The 27,640-nt window shown below is 43.6% G+C and overlaps 2 protein-coding genes across 2 annotated transcripts in view; both read right to left on the bottom strand.

Annotated features, from left to right (window-relative positions):
* Nucleotides 1-9,138, bottom strand: part of znf385c (zinc finger protein 385C) — a 98,762-nt gene extending 89,624 nt beyond the window's left edge. The window contains exon 1 of the mRNA XM_040191985.2: nt 9,030-9,138. The gene's annotated coding sequence lies outside the window, so the exon portion shown is untranslated. The remainder of the gene's footprint in view (nt 1-9,029) is intronic.
* A 12,391-nt stretch (nt 9,139-21,529) lies between these two features.
* dhx58 (DEXH (Asp-Glu-X-His) box polypeptide 58) lies at nt 21,530-25,878 on the bottom strand. The gene is given in 13 exon segments (XM_040191900.2): nt 21,530-22,277; nt 22,395-22,488; nt 22,596-22,786; nt 22,879-23,190; nt 23,294-23,337; nt 23,340-23,543; nt 23,635-23,820; nt 24,142-24,274; nt 24,621-24,734; nt 24,826-25,016; nt 25,130-25,334; nt 25,427-25,621; nt 25,753-25,878. Coding segments are annotated over 12 exon segments (2,043 nt in total). The 5' UTR covers nt 25,607-25,621; nt 25,753-25,878; the 3' UTR covers nt 21,530-22,088.
* Between the last annotated feature and the right edge of the window lie 1,762 nt (nt 25,879-27,640).

Below are 27,640 nucleotides of genomic sequence, written 5' to 3'. Positions count from 1 at the left end.
CTCTGGGGCTCGGCGCCTCAGGCTTATTTGTGGAAGGGCGGGGAAACAGGATGTTGTGTAGAAAGAGGGCCGTGCCGGAGGAAAGGGGAGGTGCAAGTTGAATACAGAAATACAGAGCTCTAATGTGCGTCCTCAAAACCAATGCTGTGGTCCTGCCCTCGTCCCTCTGAGGGCCCCAGTGTGCTCCCGGGTCCCAGGCCAGGGGGGGAACAGGGCTCCTCTCTGTGTTTTCCCCAAACCTCGCGAGGTACCGGTCTCCCTGCAGGTAGTTTTTCACTGTGTGCTTTTAGGGTTAGATGTGAGGCCAGGCCAAGAGGGAGGCCTGTGGGTTCATGTGGCACAGAAGGTTTACAGTGAAGGAGGAATGCATTGGTATGGGCGGCGAGGTGGAAGCCAGAAGCCATGACTGATCCCAGTGTTAGGAATATTAAACAGATTATATACATCAGATAGAAACATCCTGCCGTCGGGATGATTTCATACAAAGCTATGAAACGCTGTGAGGAACAGCCTTCCTTTTTGCTCACAACGGCTGGGCTGCTAGAATTCTGGGAGAAGAAAAAAGCGACTGATCATTTTCTTGTTCCCTGCTGATATTTTTCGTTCTGAATCGAGTCTTTTAACACTAATTGGTTGGGTATATACTGGATTTAATTGTAAAGTTATTCCAGATTCAAAGGAAGGGCTTCCATCCAAACATATATTTCCAAAGACAGATAGCGAAATAAAATGGTAATTACTATGTGTTTGCATCAGCAGGAGTTATGCAAATGTCCTCAAGAGGCTCTAATAAGGTTGCATAAATAAATAAGCACCTGTAAAGCTGCTAATACCCACAGATTGCATTAACTGTATTTTATGGAAATAAATGAACAACTTCTCTATCCACACCAACCAATCTTTTTGCCACACATTTTGCCAAAGAGGGTTATGACATGCAGCAGGGCTGGATTCATGTTGTTCACAGTGTTCGGTGTTGCGCATGCAAACTTATGATAGGGAAGCGAAGCCAAAACAATAAAATACACCGAAAAAATGGCCTGGTGCAGCGGGTGTTGGGTCGAAGATGCTGTGAGAGCAGTTTTAGCGAGCATCACTATAGGGATCAGCTGGGAATCCTGTCGACAAATCCTGCAAAACCAAATAGAAAAAGGAACTCGCACAAACAGTGAGCCGAGTTGAGACGAGACAAACCTTGCAATGGAAATATTGCATTAGCTCATATCCAAAAACTGTTGCACATATTTTAAAATCGCATAGTAAATTCAACACAATGGTTCTTCTGCCTGTCTACTAGAATAAATTATAATTTACTCTTTATGAATAGCTTCATAAAATGTTTAACAATTTCCATTTTATGTTTGTATTTTCTTTTTCTATTGTCAGTTTGAAATGTATGGTTAAAGCTCGTACTGAATTATGGACTACATTTGTCTGAGGATTTAAGGGTTTTGTCTTTGAATAATCAGCTGATTACTTTTCAGGCCTTCGCTAACTCAAATAATCCAAGAGGGGAGGGTTTAAATAAAACCCTTCAATCGCCCATACATCTTTATCTGAGACTGACATGGACATTTTTATCAATGGAGGTGGACAAGGAAATTTCATTAGGATCTATTTCGGTTTCATCACATTTACATGTGCAATGGATTCCAATAAATTCCAATTTGTGTGTGTTTTTATTGTTGAAAGCAAGAGCACAAGAAGTGATGAGCGGCTCTCGGGGTCAAATGTTCCATCCCAAGTTTACCACAGACAAAGACATTATCAGCGCCCTGCTGAGTGTGTTTTCTTCACTGAAGCAATCTAGCCTTCGATGTCCTACGGATGTGTGTGGTACAATTTGGCTTGGAAGAAGAAGAGAGTTTTGATTCATGCCTTGTTTCTTACAACCGAGTCACTGAGGCGTCACTGGGTTGCAGATCCTGTACAAAAGCTGTACTCTGAATAACGAGTAGATTACGTCATTGAAAATAATAATTTTAATAATAAAGCATACAAAACACTGTCAACATAAAACACATCAGCATTTGTTAAGACTGTTTAAGTAAAAAAAAAATAATCTTGCATTGAAATCAAAGATTCCAAATCATGGCAGAACAAACTGTCGGTGTGTTTCCTGCAGAGAGCAGGTTCATCCAATCCCGCCCGCTCTTTATATTCCGCCGTAACCCCACAGTGATAGACAGCAGTGCCATTACAATTGTTAACCCAACCCCTACAGCCTCTGTTTTGTCAGCAAAAAGGAGGGCAGAGAAGATGCACCTTATTCTCTTTATTGAGGGGGGGAAAAAATATATGGTTCAATTATAGCGGCTGTCAGGCACATATGAGTTTGTGATGGCTCAAGCTGAGTTGGGGGTGGAAGATGGAGTAAACTGATGTAGTGAAGCGCTATGGGGATATAGCTTTGCTGCGCCATTTATGCAACACAGCCTGGTTTAAAACACCAAAGATTGATTAAAAAAAAGAAAGGTTTGTAAATGAGTCGGTGGTAGAAACGATCTCATTGAACTCTGTATCGAAGCACTGACTCCCGGAACAAGTGAGAGAGAGAGACAGAGAATCAATGGAGTTAACGGAAGTGATTTAGTGGATCAGTGAGTCAATGTGTGCGTCGGCCGCGTGAGTTAAGAACCGATGTCTGGGCGGCTGCAGGGCTGAGAGGGACTTTAAACTGGAGGGGGAGAGAGCTGCCCTTGCGTTCCCTCACCCACCTTCAGCCCATCGCTTTGACCCAGATGATAAGAGGCTGCAAGCACAGTGCAAAGGCGCATAATCCACACACACACTTGTGCAATGCAGAACAAAACACCTCAGCTATCACTGAGGAGGGAGATAGACCCAAAGAGATGAAAGCACACTCATAAACGACACAAACCGTGGAAGAATACTGAGGCTGTGGAAGGACTAAACAAGGTCAGTTTCCCAGAGCTGCTTCGCCTCCGTTCACAATACGGTCACAGGGTGATAATCTGACTTTTAATCAGAGGCCCGGCCACCACTGTTTCACTAAGCCCCAGTTCAGTGAGACGAGGTGGTAGAACTGAATGAAAGAGGAGCTGAAGGATACCCGTGATTCTGAGTCATCTGCTGCGTCAGCAGTGGCGTCACGGGCGCCATCTTCAGCATCACCAGCGCCATCGGGCTGTCTGGGGTGACCCGGGCCACGCCCGTCGATATCCAGCCTCCTCTCCTCACGGTTGGAACGGTTCGATAAGAGATGCGGCACAACAGGAGCGCGTGCCTTAGATCCGGCCCTACCAGACGGGGGGGGGGGGGGGGGGGGGGGGTTACGGTGATCAACATGGATTAGATGTCCTGTCCCGCCTGATGGATGAGAGATCAAAGTGGAGGGTTGGTGGCTCGGTCGGGTGCAGGGAGCTTCGGTGCCCACCTCCTGCGGCCTGTAATGACTCAGATAGCTGGTATCAGCAGCCGCGGGATGCCGAAGAGGAGATGTTTGCCAGGCGGGATGCGAACAGATGCTGCTTCATGTCAAAACAAAACGCTCTACAGAAGGAGATGTTTATGTTTTGAACTTATAAAAGGAAAAGAATATTGTGGCGTTTTTTCACAACATTTTGTCACTAATACACATTGGATGTGAATGACTTGCTTTGATTAGCGGGTGCAAACATTAACTAGTTCACCTCAAGCCCCGAGAGCTGAATGCAAGAATGAGGACACATACTTGAATACCTGGATATCTGTAATTGCCCGATTACTGCTTGTGTTTTCATAATTCATCATTTGCTAAATAATGTTCATTTCTGTTACGAGCTTTTTTTATTATATATTTATATATAAGAGTTTATCAGATCTTAACTGACTCGTGTAGAAAACTATTTAACCACTGTTCACTGGAGAGAAAAAAAAAGGAAAAGGATGTCGAGGCCGAGTAAGGTAAGGACAAATTAAGCTTGAATATAAAATATAAATTCAAAACCTTCCACAGCGCAGGACAATTCTGAAATTTAATTATTCTGAAAAGAATAATCCCTGGAAGCGAAATCATCTTACTTAAACTAATGCATCACATTCATTCCGATTTAGCAAACAAACAAAACAATTATACTATTTATAGTTCTTTTGTTATTATTTTGCCTTCATAATTTTGGAACGCCTGGACAAGCGCTCAGTGCGAGACTGAGAAAATAGTCTTCTCGGCTATAAATAATCTTGACACAGAAAGCAAAATGAGCAGCGCTCTCCCCGCTGCCAGTATTGATGACTATTATGCCCTTGAGCGAGGCAATTAACCCTCGACAGCTCCGCCGGCAGGAGCCCCACTGAAAGACTTTGGTTGTGTTGGGCAGCTGCCATGTGTGACTCGGTCCAACTGAATGAATGAGTGAGTGTGAAACGGGAAGTTGGTGAAAAAAGGCCGTGCATCAAACCACAGCTACACACGCACATGGAAAGGACGCTACCAGATGCCACACACACACATAATAACTGCATATTCATGAAAACACTCTATAGCTGCATGTTTCTGATCATTTCAGCCGCCACCCTTCCTGCCGGAGGGCAGTTGGGGCCCAAACAAGCGGCCTATTTAGCGCTTGTTGTTGTTGTGCGGCGCGGCGCAGGAGGTTTACCTGGCCGGACACACTGAGCCAGTGTCTGACGCCAGAGCGCCGCAGGAGCACAAACGCACCACTGTGTGCACGGACGTGTCTGTGTAGGTGAGTACGTGGCTCCAACACTGGGCCCCACTGTCAGCGGGAGTCGTTACACGGGCGCGAGTGCCTCCAAAGCAGCGGCTTACGGCAGTGAGCCGGACTGCTGTTAACGATGAGGATACCGAGTTCGCAACAAGGAATCAGATGATGTGAAATAAAGCTCAAGGGGGAAAGATTGTTCTATTTTCTCCTCCGATAGGAGCCCGATCAGTGGGGAGGAGGACGTGTAGAAGGCACCGTGAGACGTTACCATACCAGAGCCCTTTGAACTGAACAAAGCTTCTCTTTAACCCATAAGCCAAAGTTAGGAAATGTCTAAATGATAAGCTACAAATACACATATTTCAGACTATATACTGGTCTCAAACTGTTAATTCATAGTCTTTCAGAAGTAACATTTCTGAAGATGGGAACTTTCCCGTTAGTTAATTCTTGTTTCATTTGCGGTCATATTTTTCAATTCCCCGGTTTCTGTGACAATACAGCTGTCCATTTGACACACGGAGCCGTGCGCGGTTTCACGAGTGACACCGCCTCCCCGGGGTCACTACTTCCAGCTGCCCAATGAGGAGAACCCTTGGCTGAGTGCATCCCGGTGCTCTGCACCTCCAATTGGACGTGGGGGGGAGTGGGGACGGAACAAGAAAAAGGGCAGCACTGCATGCCCTGAGGCAGGCATCATGCAGCTGTCAGTATATGTGACCCCCCCCCATCCCGACCCCGACTCCGTCCCCGCCACATCAAGCTTCAGACGGGGCACGAACTGAGGCCAAAGGAGGGACTCTGGCGTCGATGGGTTTCATCTCTGTTCATCATCATGTTAGCAGAGAGAGAGAGAGAGAGAATGAATGGCCAGAAGAACCAGTGTTGGTGCCTTTTTATTAAGATTTTCCCTTTTCATTTTACCTGTCACGCAAAGCCTCGCAGAGCTTTAGTGACTTTCCCCGTCACTCCCTATCACCCGACCCCCAGAGCGGGCCAAAGAAATATATAATTTATCAAGCTTTCTTGTTAAAATGATTTGTTACGCGGCATTTGAATTGATGAGGAATGAGAGAATCTGCAAATACTTTTTTTTTTTAAATCAATCCTGAGCAATCAAAAGACACAGTGAATGCTGCAGAAACGGTGACTTTCCAAAAGGAACACAAGCTAAATACAAATATTTATTGCGAGAGAGTAATATTTAAAATGAATTGACAACCATCATCTGCGACAGAGCTGTTCTGCCAGATGTCCATGACGGGACAGTGATGTCCTCCAGCGTCAAGCGTCCCCCAGCTTAACTGTGTGTTTATTGTATTGCCAATCGGAAAAAGCGGGCGGCAAGTACATTGTACAGTTTTAGCACAAAACTTTTGATGGAATCCAACTGAAGGTCACTGTGCTACTCTGCAATAAGTCACACGCAGAGTGAGACAGGAGAGTGAAGGAACAACAGAGGTCAACGTGCATAAGTTCACGCTGGCTCTATCTTTGAGCGCGTTGCAGGGCGAGAGCGGCCTGGTCACCTTGTGCTCAGCGGGTGATGATTCCATAGACAACGGCAGAAAGGAGGAGGATCCAAAGGCGCTGAGAGCACTGGAGAGACGCCACTTGAGCCGGAGACAAGCAAAACCCCAGGGAAATGCATCGGATGCAGCGATATAACACATATAGCGTCGTAAAACTTTTACAACCTACAGTTTGCTTCATTCGGTCCTCCTTGCCGATATGAATATATATCTATTTTACCTCCATCTATCCGGGGTAGTGGGGAGGGTGAGGGGAGCGGGGTCAGGGGGTATGTTCTGTACCAATGGAAAGTTGGACACATTTTCTCATTCAATTAAATGTAAATATATGTGTCCATGTAATCAGGCCGGCCTGATAGCCGAGCAACCGGACACTGATACGTGGGAGATGAGAAGCAAAGGGGTTCTTGTCGAGATGTTGAAGGTAAGACGTTGCGCTTTAACCCACGTCGTGGTCATATATGTCTCTGAAGACTTTCATACTGATGCCCTCTCACCCTCTTTCTCACTTCTGTCATTGTCCACTCTTTTCTTTTCACGCAGGCATTGGGGTAAATGTTTTCCCCTTCGTATGAGCTTTCCCTCAAAGTAACACTAACAATCTCAGATAACCATCTCCAAAAAGCGAGCGTGGCCGCTACCCAAAAGGGGCAGAATGTGGAGTGCAGCCTCAGAGTGACCCCTTTCTGTCAAATGACCCGGTGAGATGAATAAGTGTCTTCAACACTGAGCACCACGAGAAGCATGAAGACACCAAATTGCATTTTGCCAACAGCAATACAGCTTGTACTGATATTTCCTGGGTTTTCTTTACATTTTCATTTATTACGCTAAATTCATATAGGCCGCTTTGATAGTGTTTTCTCAGTCATCTCCATCTTTTGCGGATCATTGGGTCGGTCCAAATAAAGAATTGTGAATGTATTGATTTTTGTCAAATCAATCCTCTCTCCACAATGCTGCCATCAGCAACACAGCAGACAAACTGAAATGGGTCCTCAGTCAGTATTCCTCTATTGTCTATCAATGTTAATGACAAATGACATTTAAGAAAATAGCAGAAATTAATATGTATAGCAGAGTAGATGCAGGTTAGGTGGCTCTGAGGTCGTGTTAGACATACATTTTGTTTCTATGGAAGCAGAGAGACACTTGAGCACTTTTGTAAAGTACTTATTTCCCTCCATGAAATAAAAAACAAAACATGCGACAAGGATAACCTTAAATGTAAACATTAAAGCACAACTGCAATGCTACTGCTCAGGGATTTTTATAGTTTCTCACTAAGAACGCAAACAGGTTTATATGTCCACAGAATGCAATTACGTTGATGTCTTCCTGACACAAAATAATCCACAACCAAACACGTCTCCAGCACCATAGAACACCTTCTCCTCTTATATACCTCCACAAGTCTGGCTAAAAACGCTCATATGGAAACAAAGATTTTCATAAAAGAAACACAAGTACTGTGAGAAACGTATTGCACACTTTATCATAACAGCAAGATAAATTGCAGCATTTATTTGCCAGAGCGATTGGGTGGCGGGGGAAGGATCAAAAAGGCGCTGTCCTGCAGCTGGTCAGTACAGAAAGAGCAGCCAAAATATGTCAATTTCTGATTTAGGAGACCTCATACCGGTTACAACTACTAAGCACCGAGTTTACAGCAAATAAATTGTTAACAAGGGAAGGTTTTAAATGCTCTACTACAGACCTGCTCGCTTTAGGAGGATGTACTTTGATTCGAGGATCTGGAAATTAACACATCCTTGCTTTTCTATTCTTGAAAAATGTACTTTTTTACCACTGCTTTCCTACGTTACTAATGAAACAGACATGTCAAAGTTTCAAACCTGTCCAAATGTCTCAATGAGCAGAATGCTGTTAAATCTGTTCTCATTATCGGTCCCAGTGTTGTTCCGTGTGTGTGTGTAATTAGTGCATGAAAGCACAGCCTAGCGGTACATGTCCTATATCTTGTATGCAAAGTCTAATTAGTGGCCGCTTTAAAAAGGCAATGAGTCCCGAATCTGGCTGATATCAGCAGGACGTATAGCACACAGTGTTATGTAAACATTTGACAAAGGGTAACTGTCAATAATATCCCTTGAATACTACAATGTCTAAAAGTGGATAAAAGAAAAAAAAACTAAAAAGTGCATATTTTTGCTATGATTACAAGAAATTATAATATCAAGAACGGGGCATTAAAAATCAAACAAGTACGATCATAGGTGGAGATCAGGGCAGGATGGAGGAGGAAGGGGAACATCACTGAATCTAATGCTGCCAATGTCGAACCACAGCTGACTGTAAATACGACTCATTTGAATATTTGTTCTAGGATATTGAGTTCTTACATAGCTGGAGTACTAACGAGATAACAAATGAAAAATCCTTATATATTAGCACCCCGTGTATAGTCCGTGTGTATCTATTCGTATGTTGGCAATTTCCTCTTTTTGTCGTATATTTTTATGATTTGTTCTTGATTTTGTATAACCTCAGTAGCATCTTGCTCTATCATAAATCAATTTTAAAAAGTATTTTCTTCGATAAGTAGCCTATACTGTAGGGGGATTACACGTGTGGTGCTGCTGATGCGCAATTACGCATAACGTCCAAATCCGACGTCCAAAAACTAAACGCGCAGTTAATTCATAGACGAGCGAAATACAACTTTACAGCACATGATTAATCTACTGCCGTCTTTCAAGACTCCGCAAAACTGTTCCACCAACTCCCGTCAAATCCAAACTTTTGCAGGGAAAAAGACATTTCCCACAGATGTGACAAAAGGAACAGACAGCAGAGCGCGTTGTCTTACCGGTCCCGTTCCGTTCCCGACTTTCCTGCTGCTCGTCCGGGCTCAGATTGGCACAGACAGACCGGCTGCCAACGCAAGAAAAAAGAGGCGAAGCTGTCCGGTGCAGCGGTTTTCATCAAGACAGACGCAGTTAAACGAATCTGGGCGGAAGTGTCTTTTTGACGATATAGGCGCGAATGTGTGCTTAGCTTTGGATAAGCTGCTGTTATGGCACAGTTTGTTCGCTTGAATAGACGTTTTGGTTTTGATACATACTACAACCCAGGGTCAAGACTTTTTTTTTGATGTTCGACTTCTCTTCCGCCCCAAAAAGCATCACTCAAGTGGAGTTTTATTTTGAAAATCACCGGGTGGATACACTCTTTTTGTAAGGATTCACAGATCTGAATTAGATCTGAACACTGTGCTAATTAACAATAACAGGACTGAGTATCATAACCTGATGTACAAATAACAGCATACACAAAGTGGCAGAACGGGTTCATTTTGTTTCCCAAGTCACTCTTCTTCACTCTTTTATGAGTATTTATAGTTTGTGAATGTGTCTACCGCTCACCAATGAAATATGGCTTCAATTATATTTGCCACCACAAATAAGAGACTGAACAAAACGGTGATTAAGTGTTGATTAATTATAACACAAGAATACAAATGGAAACCATTAATTAAATGTCTTTCTTACCTACACATTCATGAAGCAGCACCTCACAGACTGTAAATAATAATTGGCCGCAAAACATTAGACCCCGTTCAGTAGTGGTATGCTGATCTGTCCTCATGGAGAATGCTATTGGCAGGATCGATGTGAAGGACAGTGGAAAGACTATGGGCTGTATTTCGGTGTTTTTTAACAGTTTTCACAGTGTACTACAAGAACAAAAAACATTACACCGTACCAGCTTTGTTCTCGTCCCCCCCATAAAATCAGTTTAGATGCTGGGTTTCGCCGTTAAGGTCATTTAAATACCCATCAGATTAATGGCCTTATTTTACATAATGTATTCCATTACGTTATGTTTTCCTATTGGCTTTAAACGGATTTTAATCTGACAAGATTGTCCTGGACGGGACAACTTGTCCTGATGATATTGTGCTCGGGCCCTTCGTAGCTCGACAAACGCGAAGCAAAGATCAGGTTGTTACCAGTGAGGCGATGGACACTCAACTATTTCTGAGAACCTGATATACGTCCTTCTTCATGCAAATGAGCTGGCACTCGTACAAGCAGTGGCTGTAAAAATAACCCAGAGCCAAGAACACGGGGACCACGAAGAATGAAAGACAACACCATCGTCTCTTCTCACGAACACCAGGCGTTTGCACCTCCGACTGAGATGCCTGAAATGCCTTCAATTCTCAATGCCGATTTCTTTCATCCTTTTCAAAAACGTAACATGGCAGATGCACGGATGTTTTCTCTCTGGTTTAACTGAGTTACCTAGTTTTCCAAGCACCAGTTGTCCTCCCCGCCTGCAAACTGGTAATGGCTAAAGGGCAGGAGCCAGATTCAGAGCCTAAGAGGTATCTGACTGGTCACTGTCCAAACTCTGCACCTCATCAAACCAGCATGCACCTGCCTCACAAGCGGTTTCTGATCGCAGCGCTGGTGCAACTTGCCCTTTAAGTGCTGACAGTGCTGATTATAGATTGCGTTTCGCTGTTAAGGGAAGTGGGGAAAGTGTGACCTTTGTCGAGTGATCTTAAATCACTCATCTCAAATTTAAAAGTGTAATCGTAAAAATGTTTTCATTTTTTTAATTGCGTTGTCAGTGTCATCAAGTTTTAGATGAGGTCTTTCCAAATATTCCCGATGAACTAACTCTTCATATTGATTAAATTAGCAAACGCTTCTTTCAAAGTAAAAAGGTAGAACTCTGCTTCAACTGTAACTATGTGTCACAGTAAGTCCAGGGACAGGAGACAGAGAGGACTCAGGCGCAGACTTACAAAAATGAAGGCACTTTATTTAAGGTAGGGAGGGAAACGCAGACATACAGATGTAACGCAAACTCACCGACAACCCGACGGAGGAGACAACTGACACAGCTGGTTTGAATAAACCGGGTGTGCAGGTGATTGGACACAGGCGGAAACAATCAGGGACACGGCAGACATTCAAACTCACAGGAGAAAATACACCACAAACACAAGAAGCTGGAAACTACTCAAATTAAACAGGAAATGACCCCACACGTGACACTATGCAATAGATAAAATATTACTCATGGCCTTAATGCGTAATTGGGTTTTGTCTAATCAAACAAAGGACATACAATGTGTTATCAGTGAACATCTTCAGCAGAACCACATCAGCCAACCCTCTGGGAAAAAAATCAAATTCCAATGACAATCTATTAATCAATCTACTGTTCCATATTACAATAAAACTTAAATGATGTAAATGATAAAAGCCCATTTTTATGTTTTCATCAGAATAAATCTACTATCGTATAAACTCAAAATTTGATTTGTTATCATTCCATTTAATTTGTCTTGACTTGTGCTTGTTTTTATGGTTTCTGTATCTGCAGGCAAAAGTATATTCTTTCTCCTCTGGTTGATTAATGATCACTAGGACTGTAGAACTGTACAGTAAAATCCATTCATGTAGACAGAGCTCTACAGCCTCTTAAACTCCCACTTTGTTCTCAACAACCTGTCCATGCATCAACCTGGTTTCCACAGCAACCAGTGGCGAGCTGTTCACGTCCAAGATGAACTTATACAACAAAAAAACCCATCTTGAAATGCAGCCTGTGAAGGACCAGAGTGACGAGCAATTTCAGCTTGAATGAATCCATGAAGAAAATAAATAAATATGGAAATCTAGGGGGGATTACGGAGAGGAATAACCAGAATACTGCATTCAAGATTCAACATTCACTCTGGATTTTCATTTGTTTTCCCTAACAAGTGTCTCTCAAAGACAGTTTGTAGCACTGAAAGGCTGTACATTGATTTTGAAAAAACACAGAACGCAAATATCAAGTGTTGATCCACTCTACTGTCTTCAAAAAGGGGAAGATTTACTGTCTCTAGCTATTAATGGAAGTTAAACAACATCAAGTTACAGAACTCGTTAAAATCAGATTAGCCGTGAAGCAAAAGTCCAGTGTGCTGTTTCAGTTTCGTATGAACTTCAATGTGTAGCAGACCTGGCTGCCTCGTAAAGACACTGAGCTCCTTGTGTAGTAACTCGTGCATTTAATGGGTCACTGCATTAGAACAACCGGAGGCCGTGTAAATCCCACAACCCATTGCAACCACGGTGACATGGCCCTTACTGCAGGATGGGGGCACGCTGCCAACCCGTTCACCGTCATTTGCCTTTGGCATTGTTTTTTATTAGAAGGCGGGTACAAATGAGAGGCCAGCACGGACTAATGGGTAAGAGGACAACAAGCAAAGGTACATAAAAAACAAACAAACTGTTCTCCAGATACTGTATTGATTGACTTCCTTGAGCAGAGGTTTCTTAATTGTCTGCACCACAGACATCGCCAGCCAGACCCGGGTTGTTCAGCTCGATCAATTCTATACACGTCTGCAGAGAGAACAGACTCATGTGACTGACATTCACCAAATTAGGAAATACTTCTAAAGATGCAGAGGAGGATAGGAAGTGGGAGGCTGCTTCTTTAAAATATGTGCAGCATGATAAATAAATGTATATGCCCATATATTATTAGTTACAATTATATTGGGCTGTGAAATTCTATTAAAAATCAGGTGCCAATATCATTGTTGGTATATTTGATTTCCAGAGTTGAAGATTTTTGTCCTAAAAAGGTGCTTTAATGTAATGTTTGTGTTTTGGCCAAATGTTCCTGAATCATTAAAATTATTTAGTGGGTAAAGAGTCTAGAAAGAAAAACTTGAATCAACATGCTAGACATCCAATATGAATAATTACTATTTTAATTAAATTCTATTTTAATTACTAATAATTAATTATTATTAATACCAGCTAGGGGTGGTTTCAATACAATAAACTGTTCTTGATTCAATGTATTAAAGAAAATGTTTATTTTTAACATTATTATTATGGTTCTGTCAATATTCTGGAAATATCCCATTATTTAATTGTGACAGGGACTTTTCTCAAACCCAGTCAGTGTAATCAAAGTTAATTGATTACATATCAGAAGATGCAGAGGTCATTGCTTAATAAGCACATTACAAACTTCTACACATCACGCAAGGGTCCCACTGTTATGAGATGTTTTCTCACAGTATTTATTAAAAGAATTCATGATAACAAATAATGCCGTCTGTAGATTCCCCCCTCTAACGAAAAGAGTTAAGAGGCTCCAGATTATTTACACAACACTCATTTAAATATGACAGTTATTAACACCACCGCTATACACACCACATATCCAGTCCTTAACAGGGAATGTGTTAAATCACATAGATTTTCATTTTAGAGAATTAACTTACAACCTCAAGGCAGTGCAGAAGAGTAACAGCAGTCATATGCTAACAGCAGCCCACCTGCCTGGTGTGATTTACAATGTAGGACTTTACCTCCCAGCGCTGCTGGTGAGCCTCACAACTCACACACCATCACTACACGCCATCAAAAAAGCAAAAGCGATACATATTAATGAATAGAGTTGAACCGTATAACTGTAGATGATTGACGCAACTTCCACACATATCAGCACATCTTCCATTCAAAAATAACGAAACGGTCAAAGCTCATGAACCCAAAGATTCACTTAATTACACAGCAGAGACGAGGGACACATTCACAGCAACGGAAATGAGTAGATTAGTTGAATACATTTGCGCCTACCAAGTGTCTCATAATGGGGACATTGTTATGCTTTGAAAAGAAGGACGTAGAAGAAAAATGGTGCATTCTAGCACTCGTGGCTCAGCATAGGAGTCATTTGTAGGAAATGAGGCTGCTCATAATCACAGTCAATTAGCTGAATCTACTGATATAATCGGCCCTTCTTTGGCTACGCAGGCACATGGAAATAATTTTGTTCCCTCACAGGTTCTCCTGTCTGATGATCACCTGATAAATCATCCCAGCAATGGTGCAACATTTTCATCAGGAAACAAGGTTATTCACAATTATATCAGGGGAATATTTTGGAGAGAGAGCGAGAAAGATTCGGAATGAGTCATGTAATACACAGTCTGGCTGTTTCTTTCTGTTATTTTTTACTTTGTCCCACAGAAACACAAACTTTGACTGCGTTTGTGATTGAAAGTCGAGGTAACGCAGTGTGATGAAAGTAATTGATGGGGAGACCTGGTTGTACTCAGTCGTTCACCGAAGCCAGACAATAATAGAGCAAAAAGGACACTTCGATGCACATTATCATGTCAGATCTATTGAGAATGAAGAAGATATTAACTTGCACTGTTGTGCGTGGCCATTTCGAGTTATACATGCATAATTTCTCTGTCATGTCAGCTCAGATGTTTCAAGGCTGACTGATTTGAGCGGTGTAAGGCTGCTAGGGTAATGCTGAAATACGTTTTGCGTATGTATTTTGTTAACCTTCTCCAGCACATCCTTCCATAACGCCCTCTATTTTCTAAAGAGCAGCCCCCTCACAGCTCTGCATGAACGGCAAATCATATTTCTTTATTTCACTCCCTTTCTTCTGCAATCATTTTCAGCTCTGCGCTGCAATCACTTCACCTGCCTCTTGCCCCACCTCTTCCTCTGCCCCCCCACCCCCTCCTCCCCGTTTCTTTAATTGTTCTGTTTTCGGGTGAAGGTTACTCTTGCCCTGCAGGGCTACAAAAATGTCAGAAAGGCCCAGTGCAAATTCAGCTACGTAAATAGCCATTTCCCGCCAGAGCAAACCCACTTTCCGTGGTCAGACCTGTTGCACATCACGCTTCCCACCTCATTCTCTCCCCGAAGTGGAATAGTGGGAAATGAACAGCGCTTCCATATTCTGATTGAATGCACTGCCTTCATTGGTCCTCTGCGTTCATCTCGCTCTTCATCATTTAAACAGTCGAGACCCACATGAGAGAAGTCCAGCGACATACATTTAGATGCAATCAGTGCCATTATTGTGGTGACCGGCCATCGCACTAGAAATAATAGTCTAAGCTTGTTTTCAGGAGAAGCAGCAATATTTGTTAAGACAGAAATTATATATAATTCAGTCGAAAACAGGATTATGAATATGCCACCTAAAAAAAGAAGAGGAGCAATTTCTGGCTTGTATTTATAGCACCGAGTGGACAAACCCATGGAATATGGTTGAAATACTGGATCATATTCACAACAAATATGAAACAGAGACTCAAAAAGAGGAGAAATGGAATCATCAGCTACGAAACCTCTTTTTACTCCCCACCCTCAAACAGCCAGTTGGTGCTGTCATTACATTTCATCAGCTCAAGAAGAAATATGGGAAAGTGTGTGTTCATTGACAGGTACAGAAAAAGCACTTACAGTGTTGAGGAGAATGACAGAGAAAGAAAGCTTTGTGCTCAAGGCACGGAAAACAATATATCAAATACTGCATCCATTAAAACGTAACTCTTAACCATCAAGGGACAACTTCTCCAAGCAGGAGTGTTTTGTGTAATTCTCCAAAGGTTTAGTGCTTTCTCTGAATTAGAATATAAGAGCTTTAGATGGAGTGCTAAGAGGCAGCGTGGGCTTCAGAAATATTAAACCTTCTCTTAGTGAGTAAAAAAAAAAGGTATAAAAGAAATCACTTCTTTGATCTTGTGTTTTCTCGATGAGAAATTTCCCCGTATGTCCTCACATTCTGAGAGCAAGATCCCTGCAGGTCACGCAGGGTCTTCTCATTTCCGTCTGTCGTGTCCCAGAAAACCCCGTCGTGCTGCGCGTCCTCCTCCCCTTTCTCTCCCCCGCCAGCACTCCCCCGATCTCGCCTTTCAATTTCCTGCAGCTCCACAAGACAATGGAGAGCACATCAAAGGCCGGCATCAGGGTCTCATAGCTCACATCAGCAAAAAAAAAAACATTTTTTTATACCATTCTCATTCAACATCGTTTGGACAAATCATCATCTTTTTCCTGCGTTTATGACAAAATTATATTTTCTTCCAGGTTTAAAACTCTCTTTAGATCTTGGGTTGTGGGATTTCAGTCGCACGACGCTCGGTCGTCTTTTTCTGCTGCCTGAATCAGTTTGATACCTTGGATGTACCCTTCAAAGGGCATATTGTGAAAACCTTCTGCCTGCTTCTCTCTGAAATACATTTTTTCCCCCAGAAATCTGAAAATATCCATTCAGGGAGTGCAGTCAGTGACCAGCGGGGCCCCTCGGGGCCTCTGACAGCCGAGTAGCAGGAGGGGCGTGATGCTGACGCTCGTTATCAACAGTGAATATTCCAAGCATTTTCCGCCCCCTTTCCTAAACATTGGCATTTTTAGGCTGATGTCTCTGCATCACAAGTGTAAGAAAAACACTACAGTCATTTATTTATCAGCACTCACGCTGACTTGTCATTTTTGATTCATGGCACAGCGTAGCCGCGGGTTTGCACGTGCACGTTGTGTGACAGGGAAGGACCAACAGGGAAATGATGCACACAAAACCGTAATAGAATGGTCCAGATATGAAATTACTTCTGGATCCATTTGGGGCGGTTTTACTGTGGTTTATTCATTGTTGTCCCTCGCTTAACAATGGACATAGTGAGACAACGCTGTCAGTCTGGCACTGTCCTTGCGCTGCGACTGAAAATTACTTTCAACAGCTTGATCACAATAATTGGCTTGACTGTTGGGCAGAGGGTGATAGATAGACCATTAGCTATTGAAAGGGAAAAGATTGACATGTGCGTTGTTTGCCCGGAATAATTGAGAGGGAGGAGTGCGCCTCGAGGGAGAGTGAGGGGTACACAAAGAAAGCAGGCGTCGGATGAGGGCAAAATAGTAGATTTTGCAAAAATGAGCCTGTTTTTGTTTCCTCTCCTTGGCTGGAGTGTGATGTTTCGCTGTGCTCCATCTTGAGAAGCATGGCTCCCTCTTCCCCCTTACACACAAAACCTATAATTTGGACATGATGGACGAAAGAGAAGCAGCTTCAACAAGGACGAGAATGGACATTTTGAGGGATGCACTGAACGGTGTTCAGGGAGGAAACGTGATTTTTGAGTAATGGCTGTTTGTTCAGTATGTGATTAGTTTCACGAGAATACCCCCAAAAAGCCACAAGACAAACCACAGAAACCAAAGACAGAACAGCGCGCTCGGCCGCCGCATCTCCTCGCGCTGCGGCCAAGGAGACCCAGAGAGGATATTCCAGCCGGGGACGAGCTGGATGCTGCCATGGGGGCGCGTGTGTGTGAGAGGCTGCCTCGGGGGCAGGGCAGACGTATGGAGCTCATTCTAATTGGATCTGTCAAAACTCGCAAGCAGTTAATGTAGTGCCTCTATTAGGCAAAGCTGCAGCCCCATGACCTGCAGCTCCCACACACTGATCGAAGACTCCATTTGTTATTTTGCTGCTGCTGCTTTTTTTCGTGGTCGGTGACGATGATGAGGAGGATGATGATGACCACAATGACAAAAGAACATTTGAAGCACTTGGTTGAAAATTTCCGTCGGCAGTTGCTCTCCTGCACGAGGCGCAGGAGGAGAAGGAATGTGAATATATTTTCCAAAAGTTGCTCAATTTTGTAACTTGCCGCTTTTTAAACATTTTTCTGATTAATCTTCCGGATGTCCTTTTATTCAGGATGATCTACACACCTCCAGTAATTCTATTTCCTACTTGAGCCTCTATTGATGCCCCTTTCTAACAGTTACACTGGTTTTCTCTTATTCTCCATTTACAGTGTTGGAAATTAACACAACCCACATGCCTGAAATGTAAGAAAACCATCAGAGTTCAGGGCATCGATACCTCACTGGGCCGAAGTCTCGTAAACCCGTGGAAATCTTTCTATGCCATATGAGCTTCTACTTATCTCTGCCGCCTGCGCGGAACGAGGCTTTTTCTACATTGACTGCGCTGCTCAGGGTTTGTGACGCTGCTTATCAACTGGCCCTATGAGACTCCTGTTGTCTCTTTCTGTTTACATCAGATTTGTGAGTGTCCTGCCAAGGTTACGGATGACGAACGCATGCATACAGAAAGATTCCCCCTTCAGGACATATACAGCACTTCCTCCTCTAATTCAACCTTCCACTTTATATAGTATTCATAGCTCTATTTATTCTGCCTTCTACAATTGACCTTCTTTACTTACTTTGGGTCCCTATTGTTTTTCTTTTAATATTATTCTCTCTTTCTGTCAGACCATTTCAGGCTGCTTAAGTATTCCTTTTTTTAAATGACTTTCACACAACAGTGTCATTTCTAGGAAATAAAAGCCCCGGCATGTCCAAGCCTTGATTGCATCATACGGGTGGAGGTTTTCACGGCACAATAGATAACTAAGTACACATTTAGCAACACTTAATTGTCCGTGTGTCTGTATAAACTGAGTGTTTTTGCTGATTTGGTTGGATCTATTTAGTTAACCGTCACACATAAAATGTGTCATCAGTGTAGAGAAGAGTAAATGACAAAGTGTGGGCTGCCGTCCACGATAATCCCCTCCAGCCTGAACGACTCAACATGGATTAATAACAGGGATTAGAGCAACACAAACCGCAGTCAATGACCAAGACAGAGGAGGGAGGACAGAAAGGCACATTCACACACACGGCGATGCACAGGGACACTTGGACATGGACAAACGCTTTGACTACTTCAGATCATGTGTCTGTCAACGGCGTCTTCTTCTCACAGGCATCTCAACGAAACGTTTTATGGACTACTGCACTTATTTGGGGTTTTAAGAGGATTTTTTTCTTGTGCCATAATAAAACAACTGAACAATCTGCAGGGGAGTCAAAGGTCCTGAAGAATAATTTATTAGCAGCTCGTGTTTGAGTATCTCAACTAAGAGTAGCCGGCTCTGTCAAAACGAGGACAGAAGAGAGGGCCGAGACCGGGAGGAGCAGACTAAAGAAAGCAGAGACAACAGTCTCTTTTATCTGCTCCATAATGACGGGTGAAATAGGCTCACTCCACTCTGGCACCGATCCAGTTCACTTAAGAGAGCGACGTCCTCAATCAAAGGAGACGTCTGCCAACGAAGATGCGCCCTTTGCGTACCGTCTAAGCTTTTATGTTGAAAAATGGTTTGAAAGCGTCAAACCCGTGAGACCTAAATGCAGAAAGGATTGTGTTGCGTAAAGACAAGACACAACGGCACCAAAACCGGTCAATAAACCACAGAGATCTCAGAGACGTATACCCAAACTTCCCACAAATTAATAATTACACACACAGGCATCTTTAAAACCGCCTTGAACTATAAATATGTGCAGGTGACACACAGCATGACGTCATAATCAGGCCCGTCACTGGGAACAGCCTGGACCACCGCTGTCACCAGAGACGGTGACGTCCTGTCGACCTCGACGACGGGGCCGACAAGCAACACGACGAGCTCTCTGACAACACAAGCAGCTGGCTGACAAACAGCTGGGTCCGTTGGGAAAAGCCCACCCAGGTCCCTGGCCCACTGCACTGCGGGAGATATCTGTGGCTGTCCTTGTCTCCATCTGTGTCCTGGAGAGAGAGAGAGAGAGAGAGAGAGACCGTGTGTGACGACAGCGTGTCTCACTTACTTCATGCGCAACGCTGGCCGAACAGGTGGGATTTTCTGTCGACAGTCAGGAAATTGACCGTGTGATGGATCTGTAGCCCGTCTAAATGTTGCCTTGTGTCAGTGTGCAGACTACTCTGCGTACTAAAAACTAATTTATAGATGTAGAACTGTAGGGTGAGGGCCCCCCCGAGGTATTCTGTGATGCATTTAATTGATGCGGGGCGTCAATATCCTTTTATTTTTTTTGTGACAAGCCTTTCATGGATCAACAAAGGTTGTCTGATCTAGCCTCTTGTACAAGTAGGTAACAGTTAGGCAAAAGATTGTCGATTACATGCAAGCCGACAGCCGGCGAATGCCAGGATTCATCTGTAATGAAACAATAACAAACAACCAAACTCTCCTGAAAGTTTGTTTTCTCTGTTTTCTCTACTAACTCCTAAAATGTCAGCAAACAGTAAACATGCGCATTATACTTTCCCGCGGTGACATTCAGATTGCCTTTGAGCGAAACACACTCAAATTTGATATTTTGCTCGGTTCTAGAAATTGTTGCTGGGTTACACACCTCAGTAAAGTTCTATTCAAATATTTTAAAACCAACACAATTATCAGTTTCCCTTGTTGTTAACATTTTTAAACATGCCCTCAAAAAACAGTGAACCCTACAAACATGCAGAAAAGCTCCATCTTGCTTTCAACTTTCAATAATAATGAATTGGAAGTTATGTAGTGAGTTAAAGCGTTTTTGCATCACATATTGGAAATCTTATATATTGTGCCCATAGCTTAAGATGATCCTGCATGATGTGTCTCTCAACTCAGGTGTGCTTCCCCTCAAGTTAGAAACAGAGCAGAAGTGCTCATTAAGTGGAACATATAGTAGACAAATAGTCACATGTGAAAGTGAGTCTATATGGGCCTTCACACAGACACATCCACAACGCACACATCCTTTGCTCGACTACTCCAACCTGCTGTAACTTCAGAAGAGAGCTAATTGCAATTAAGATGCAGGGGGGTGTTGAGCCGGGAAGTAAAAAGGAGGTAATCAGCGTTGATTAAAGAGCCTGAGCCTGATCAGAGTAAATCACACACTGAAGGGCTCCGCTCCGCCCGCCGGAATCAGAATCAGGCATGACACCTTAACAGAGCCGGCTGGTAGCGTGATTACATCCGTGGCAGCTGCACTGACTCCATCGCTCTGCCAGATTTGGAAGGATTACGGTCTATCCGACACGGTGATGTTGACCTAATCACGTCTTGCCTAGAGATACGTATAAAGATGTTGTGGCTCAACAGCAAAACTACTCAATACAATGAATCCCTTCCCCGCTGCTGCTTTGATTCGTAAGGTGCTCGTATAGCCGAAGCTGTGCTGCAAGATATTAAGCTTGATACATGCAGTAAAAAGTAAGATTCAGCAGAGACGGTTTCTCAGCTGGTCAAAACTGTTGTTTGGGGATTGGGGATCTGGGGAATATTTCATTCATTCTTCAAATAGAAGCTTTTGCACACATTGTTTTAGACATCATACATATCTCAACACGCATCCACAGTTACAATATTATAACCCATGTTTGCATGTGAAAGTACTCCCTTTTCTGGCAGTTTAGTGCACTGCTTTTCTTTTCCAGATGTCACATTCACGTATCTGCGTTGTTTAGCCAACCATCTGCTAGTACCAAACAATGAGCTGCTCTCGTGAAACCCTTTAGGGAACATGTGTCCCCCTCAAGGATACATTCGCAAAGTTTGAGGAGTGCAAGAAGAGTTGCAAGTTTTTCTTCCTCGACCGCATTTTTACTGTGGAGAAAATGACTTAATTGGCTGATCAACACTGACACCTAGTGGTTAATAGACATTACAAAACAATCTTTTTGGCATTTAAGAAGAATGTTTATTAAAATGTGGCCGGTTTTGTTAGTCAATTTATACTGTCCATAATTACAATTAAAAAGATGATTTAAAAGTGTGTATCCTGTAAAACACTTAAATAAGCACATTATTTCAGATAATCAGTACACATAATATCCACATACCACAGACACACCTACATGCATACTAAGTTTCTAATTAAAAACATCTTAAAACGGTTAAAGAGAGTTCATCTCCGTGAGGACACGCCGAGTGTTCATGATGGTTACAGTCCATGTTCATTGGGTGCTTTGTTTCTGTGCTTGACTTGGCATGAAGCGGAGGAAAAGGAGGCAGTTCCTTGGGCATAAACAAAGCTGTCACGCTAATTTCATGCATGATCGGCACACTGCTGCCTCACTGGCCCGCCAGCCCCCGAATGAATGCAAGTGCGTGAGCAGGACATTTTAAGAATACGATGGTCCCTCTGAATGAGCACAGGTAATCCAACACCAGTAAAAGGTAACATGTGGAGTGTGCGGGTGGGGGGGACTGACACAGAGCTCTCCTGCAGGTGTCTCAGTCAAACATGTCAGGGTAGTTGTCTTGGCAATACTTTTCCAAGCTGAAGTCCTCGACAGTGAAAGGGACGTCCTTCCACTTCTTCACAGTCATCCTGCCATGGAGTGGAGTCTCCAGGGCCAATTTCTTAATAGCTACATTGGGCAGCACGGCCCTTTTCTTGTACTTCATCTCAAATCCCCAGTCCTGTGAATATAAAGGAAGAATAACATTTGACACCCCGCGCACATCCCGGGCAGTTGCTGACCTGCCTCGAGCAGGACAGTCTTAACTGAGCTTTAATTGACAGAGGACCCACTGTACCTGGTTGCACGTGCTACAATTGATGGTGCGCCCGGGCTCCCAGTCTTCGAAGCTCTTGTCGATATTCACTTCCCCACCGACGGTGTAGTGTCTCCTGAGAGCAAAGATGAGCCGTGATCGGAGCAGTTGAGACATTTTGTAAACACTTTAGCCGTCAAATGCTTTTGCACATACTCTTGTACCGTGAAGAGATCAACTCACTCAAAATCGGGATTGACGTTGACATAGTGCATGTCGTCAAGTAGTTTGATGTCGCTGCCGCAGGCCACAACCTTCAAACAGTTTCGGCACAACAGCTTGACGCTGGCGGCAGTGTTGCGACCTCTCTTCTCTCTTTTGCCCGCCTCCGTCAATTTTCTCAAACAAACTGCCTCCTTTTGTAGCTTGGCAATCTGGAGACGAAGACAAACAAAAGGTGGCACCGGAAACACCACGCGAGGAGAATACAGGATGAAGATCGGACGGAGCACCGCGGGCCCCTCACCTTTGTGCGAAACTCTGGGGTACTCATTTGTTGGACCTTAGCAATGGCTTCTATGGACAGCTTCTCCAGACATTCGTTGGTGAGCTCCCGCCTCACTTCCTTCCCCCCTTTATCGGCGACCACCGAATACCGACTCTCTTTCGCCCTGGCGCGTCCGCTGGCCTGCAGCTGGGCAATCTCGTTTGTTAGCAGCCCATAGCGCACCACCAGGTTGCATTCAGGGATGTCGAGGCCTTCCTCGGCCACGCTGGTGGAGATCAGGAGGTTGACTTTGTCGTCACGGAAATCGCGGATCGTGTCCGCCTGCTTTTGCTGCGGGGGAAGCATGTAAGCACTGAGTCGGGCAGAAAAGAAACGCATCTATTCGTACTTGAATTAGAAGGACTCAACGCTCGTGGATTGTGTGCGTCCGCACCTGCGTCATGTGAGTGTTACCATTTCCAGCACCGGTGAGGATGGCGCCTTGACGCCGGCTTCCTGCAAGGCTTTATTGTCGAGGACCCAGTCTTTCAGGCAATAGATGCTTTTACGCGTCTTACTGAAGAGGATCCCCTTCGATTTGACACTTGGACCAAACTGTGTTAGCAGAGTGGTCTCCAGCATGCCCATCTTTGGGTTCTCATAGCGAGAATCTCCCGCCAGTTTCTTCAGCTCCACCTGGTTCTCTGAGTTGTGTGGACGACATTGTGAGCTTAACATCAATGCAAGTCATGTGCATACAAATGGACAAGTAACTCGTTTTTTTTCGAGCGCTACCTTGGAAAAGTCCCGCCAAGAAGTAGTCTGTTCCGTCAATTGCTGTGGTCGACTTGTTTTTGTAGAACTCGTTTAGGGAGCGATAAGCATCCATCATGCGCAGGGTGTCGTTGATGAGCAGGGCATCGTTGTACTGTCTGAGGTGGAGCGCACATTGTGCCAGCAGTCGGTTGTTCTGTTTGACTCCTGATCCAAATTATTCAAGACATTACGTTACGTTACCTTTAGCTGACACTTTTATCCAAAGCAGCTTACAATAAGTGCATTTCAATACTAAGGATACAAACTCAAAAGAACAATTTCATCAAATAAGCCGACTTGCTATAGATAAGAGCCATTATAAGTACAATTTAAGTGCTACAATTTTTTTTTAGTCAAGGTAGAGTCTGAGGAGGTGTGTTTTTAGTTTGCGGTGGAAGATGTAAAGACTCTCTGATAAAACAAATTACCGGCCTCAACAGAAGTAACTTGTTCTCCTTGTCATCACAAAAGGTAATGGATTTTTACCGTTCTGCTCCAGTATCACCACATCGGCCTCATACTCTTGTGTGCCACACTTTCTCAGGTTGAAGTCCGGGGGAATATTCATGTACTCATGGATCATCTCCATCATGCGCTTAAGATGATCCCCCAATGGGTCCTAGACAATAGTACAGGTACCAGACAACGAAATGCAGTTCAGCATCTAACCAGAGGTGCAAGAGGCAGATAAAGTGCAGAGTATATCTATGTGCTATATATAAATAAGAATAATATGTACAGTGTGAAATATACATGGAGCAGTAGAAACGTTAAGCAGCAAGGTTGTAAATATGAATGACATGGCAGTGCAGATTATCACATCTTTCACATTGTTTTATGTTTTGTGTTTGTGTACGCAGGTCAGGTCTAATGATATTGGATAGCATCATTTCTGTCTACCACAGCATATGCTTTTAAATGGAAATATTAGTTGTTTTAGAGAGCAAAGAGCAAACAGAGTTTACCTCAAGCCTTTTGTCCACAATGTCAAACTGCTTGACGGGTCTGGGTACCTTCTGCTTCAGCTCGGACACACAGTTTTTAGTCGAAACTATGGCTGAGTCCAGGTTTGCACAAATCTGAGAAGGAGAGGAAGGTGATGATCAGAAAGACTAAATCATATTAGTGACACATTGAGTGGAAACCTAAAGGGACGAGCTGAACCCTGACCTCCAGAACATGGTCCACGGCCTTTTCCAGGGTCTTGGCGCCTCCTGTTCCCGGTGAAGCAGTGAGACCCAAGATCTGTGGCAATGGGAGTTCTCTTTTCAACTTCTTCTCCACATAGCACGCCATCACCTTGTTGTAGACCGATTCCTTGTGGGTGTTGTGACACTCATCGATTATCAGTAGAGTAATATCTGCAAAGAAGCACGATTGCGTCACAGGTACAATTAACTCCATTAGGAAACCCTACACCCTTTCAGGCAGTCACCACGACATCATGACCGTGTTCATGCTCGCTCCTACTGACCTGAGAGCTCAACGTGTTTGGTCTCCTCCATGTTGGTCATCGCGTTGTACAAGATCTGCGCTGTGCAGATGACCACGTCTGAGTCCTTCAACACGGGTCCAAAGAAGTCCTTCTCCGTGCTGTCCCCGCTGACTGGCACCAGGGTGTAGCCATGGCCCAGGTACGGCTCAAACTCTTTGGTGTAAAGTTGTGCTACAAGGTGAACCTGTAGTACACACATAAAAGATCCGTATTTTGGGCCACACCTCCGTTTATATGTATAAGAATGAGTCTGTCTGGTGTGTGTAGTCTGTGTACCTTGTTTACCAGGACCACCACTTTAGCCCCACGGGTGGTTTCCAAGTGTTTTTTGGCCACATAGACGGCAGCGCGGGTCTTTCCACTTCCAGTCGGCAGCCAGATGATTACGTTTTCTCCCCGAAGAGCCCTCTCGACCACTTCCTCCTGGTATCCACGCAGCTCTAAATCCTCTGCCATCCTGCACCTTTTCTTCTGTAAACCAACACAGCAGAATTGTAATATTGACCCCAATGCACCCCAGACTGTGACCATTAAGGCCATGAAGTTGGGCTGGATCAGAGGAACAGAAGCCATCGTGTATCTGAGCGCTGTTACGAACTCACCGCTCAGCTGTGCGGCGTCTCCGGGTTCTCCTTGTCCACTGCCTTCACACGGTGCCAGTCATCGGGCTTTAAAGTGGCTTGATCAGCTGTGTGATGTTGGGAAGGGAAAACGAAAGTAAAAGCGCGGTGAGCTCAGAGGGGCCCGCTGAGGGAGGCTCCGGAGCAGCAACGCATTTACCCTCCAACGCAGCGACAGTGAAGCCTGGACGACAAAAAGTCTGGTTTCTATTCCAACCTTTTCTTTTTTTTTAATAGATGAAACTACGGTCGGGCCTTTATTTAGTGTGTATCGTAGAGATGTGTGTATTCAGTTAGGGGCTTGTTGCTGAGGCGTGTTGAGAGTGTTGGAAAGGTCCGGCGCGTGTGCAGACTCCTTGAATGGGCCCTACTTCTTCTGTGTCACATCAGGAAAACAAAACTTACTATTGTGTAGTTACAGTAAGTTTCACGTGGATGGTTTCTGCCCTCTCAACTTTTTAGCTTTCAGTTGCAAGTCATGCTGGACTTTGGTAAAGTAGGTTATAAATCAAGCAAAACGCTGAATTGTGTGGATAATTGCACATGTACCACCTTTTTAAGTGATAAAGCAATGTAGAATACCACATTGTGAACTGTTAATGAAGCAATAACCTGGACACAAATCATCTAAATATGCATGACAATAAATACATAATACAATCCTCAAATCCAAGAAAAGGGTTTGCGACACATTCTGAGCTGAACTACCTTTACACTCGTAAGAAGAAAAACTAGATCCCTGTGTATAAAAGTATAGGGGAAGAACATTTCAAAGAATTTAAAACAATACTCCAAATACTGGGATTGTTTTCTTCTTAAACGTATTTCACATATGTAATATTAACAATACTTTGTTTAACAGATTGACATGCAGAGAACACTCATCCTTAATGACGCCCTTTTATATCTGTCATCACGTGTGTGATTGAGAAAACCTGTGGAATGTGTCCACGGAATGGTCCTACTGAGGGAGGCTATGGAGCAACAACAGCTAATAGTATATATAGATAGAGATACACAGACACACACACACACACACACGGAATACACTTTCTGATCCACTAACATACCAAATACTGATGTAGGTGACTGTAGGCAGTTATACAGGATACATTTGTTATCAAGCCTCAACTAAACAAAGTTACCAAAGGCTCTGAAAGCGCTGACGCACTGTATTGTTGTACAATAATAGTTTTTATATATATTATATATAAATAATCATGTCTGCAGATTTCCTGCAGCTTCAGCACGTCTCCTTACACTCAAGTTGTTTCTGTGATCGAGTTAATCAGTAAACCTTCAGTGACCCAAAGTAGAATCACTGTCTCATGGTGGAACGCCCGAGCCAATCAATCAATCACCGTCCTTTCATCCTGAAACTTACACGAAAACAAAATAAACTAGAGACAGAAAAACATTTTGTAAGTCAGTGAACTTTGACAACCAAATTCTGATCAGTTCTTTATTTTTGTCTAATCTGGTACGCCCATTGTTGATATTGTGGTAGTATCACAAGTGAAAGGTTTTTCTTGCAGGGTCTTTCATTTTGTCACACAAACGCTGATTCAGTTAAGTCAACTGACGAGAGAGTTATATATTAATATGAAGTAATAGTCATTGATAGTTTTACACTTCCAGTGAACGGCAACTAGAGACAGTAGCCATCCTCTAACAGGTGGAACCTTTCCTCAGACTGACCCTTTAAGAAAATCTGAAATGCAGCATAGATAGATTATGGGGGAAAATACAGAAACGACAACTGAATAATGCAATGCTGACATCACTTTAGTAACTCCAAGCTAGTCGTGATTCAAGTACAAAAAACACACACACGTCAACGAAACATCCAACAAGCAGACTCAACGAGCAT

This window comes from Gasterosteus aculeatus, chromosome 11 (genome assembly GCF_964276395.1).
Source record: "Gasterosteus aculeatus chromosome 11, fGasAcu3.hap1.1, whole genome shotgun sequence".
Lineage (NCBI taxonomy): Eukaryota > Metazoa > Chordata > Actinopteri > Perciformes > Gasterosteidae > Gasterosteus > Gasterosteus aculeatus.
Note: the sequence above shows the minus strand (reverse complement) of the source record. Positions and strands in the feature narration are given on the sequence as shown.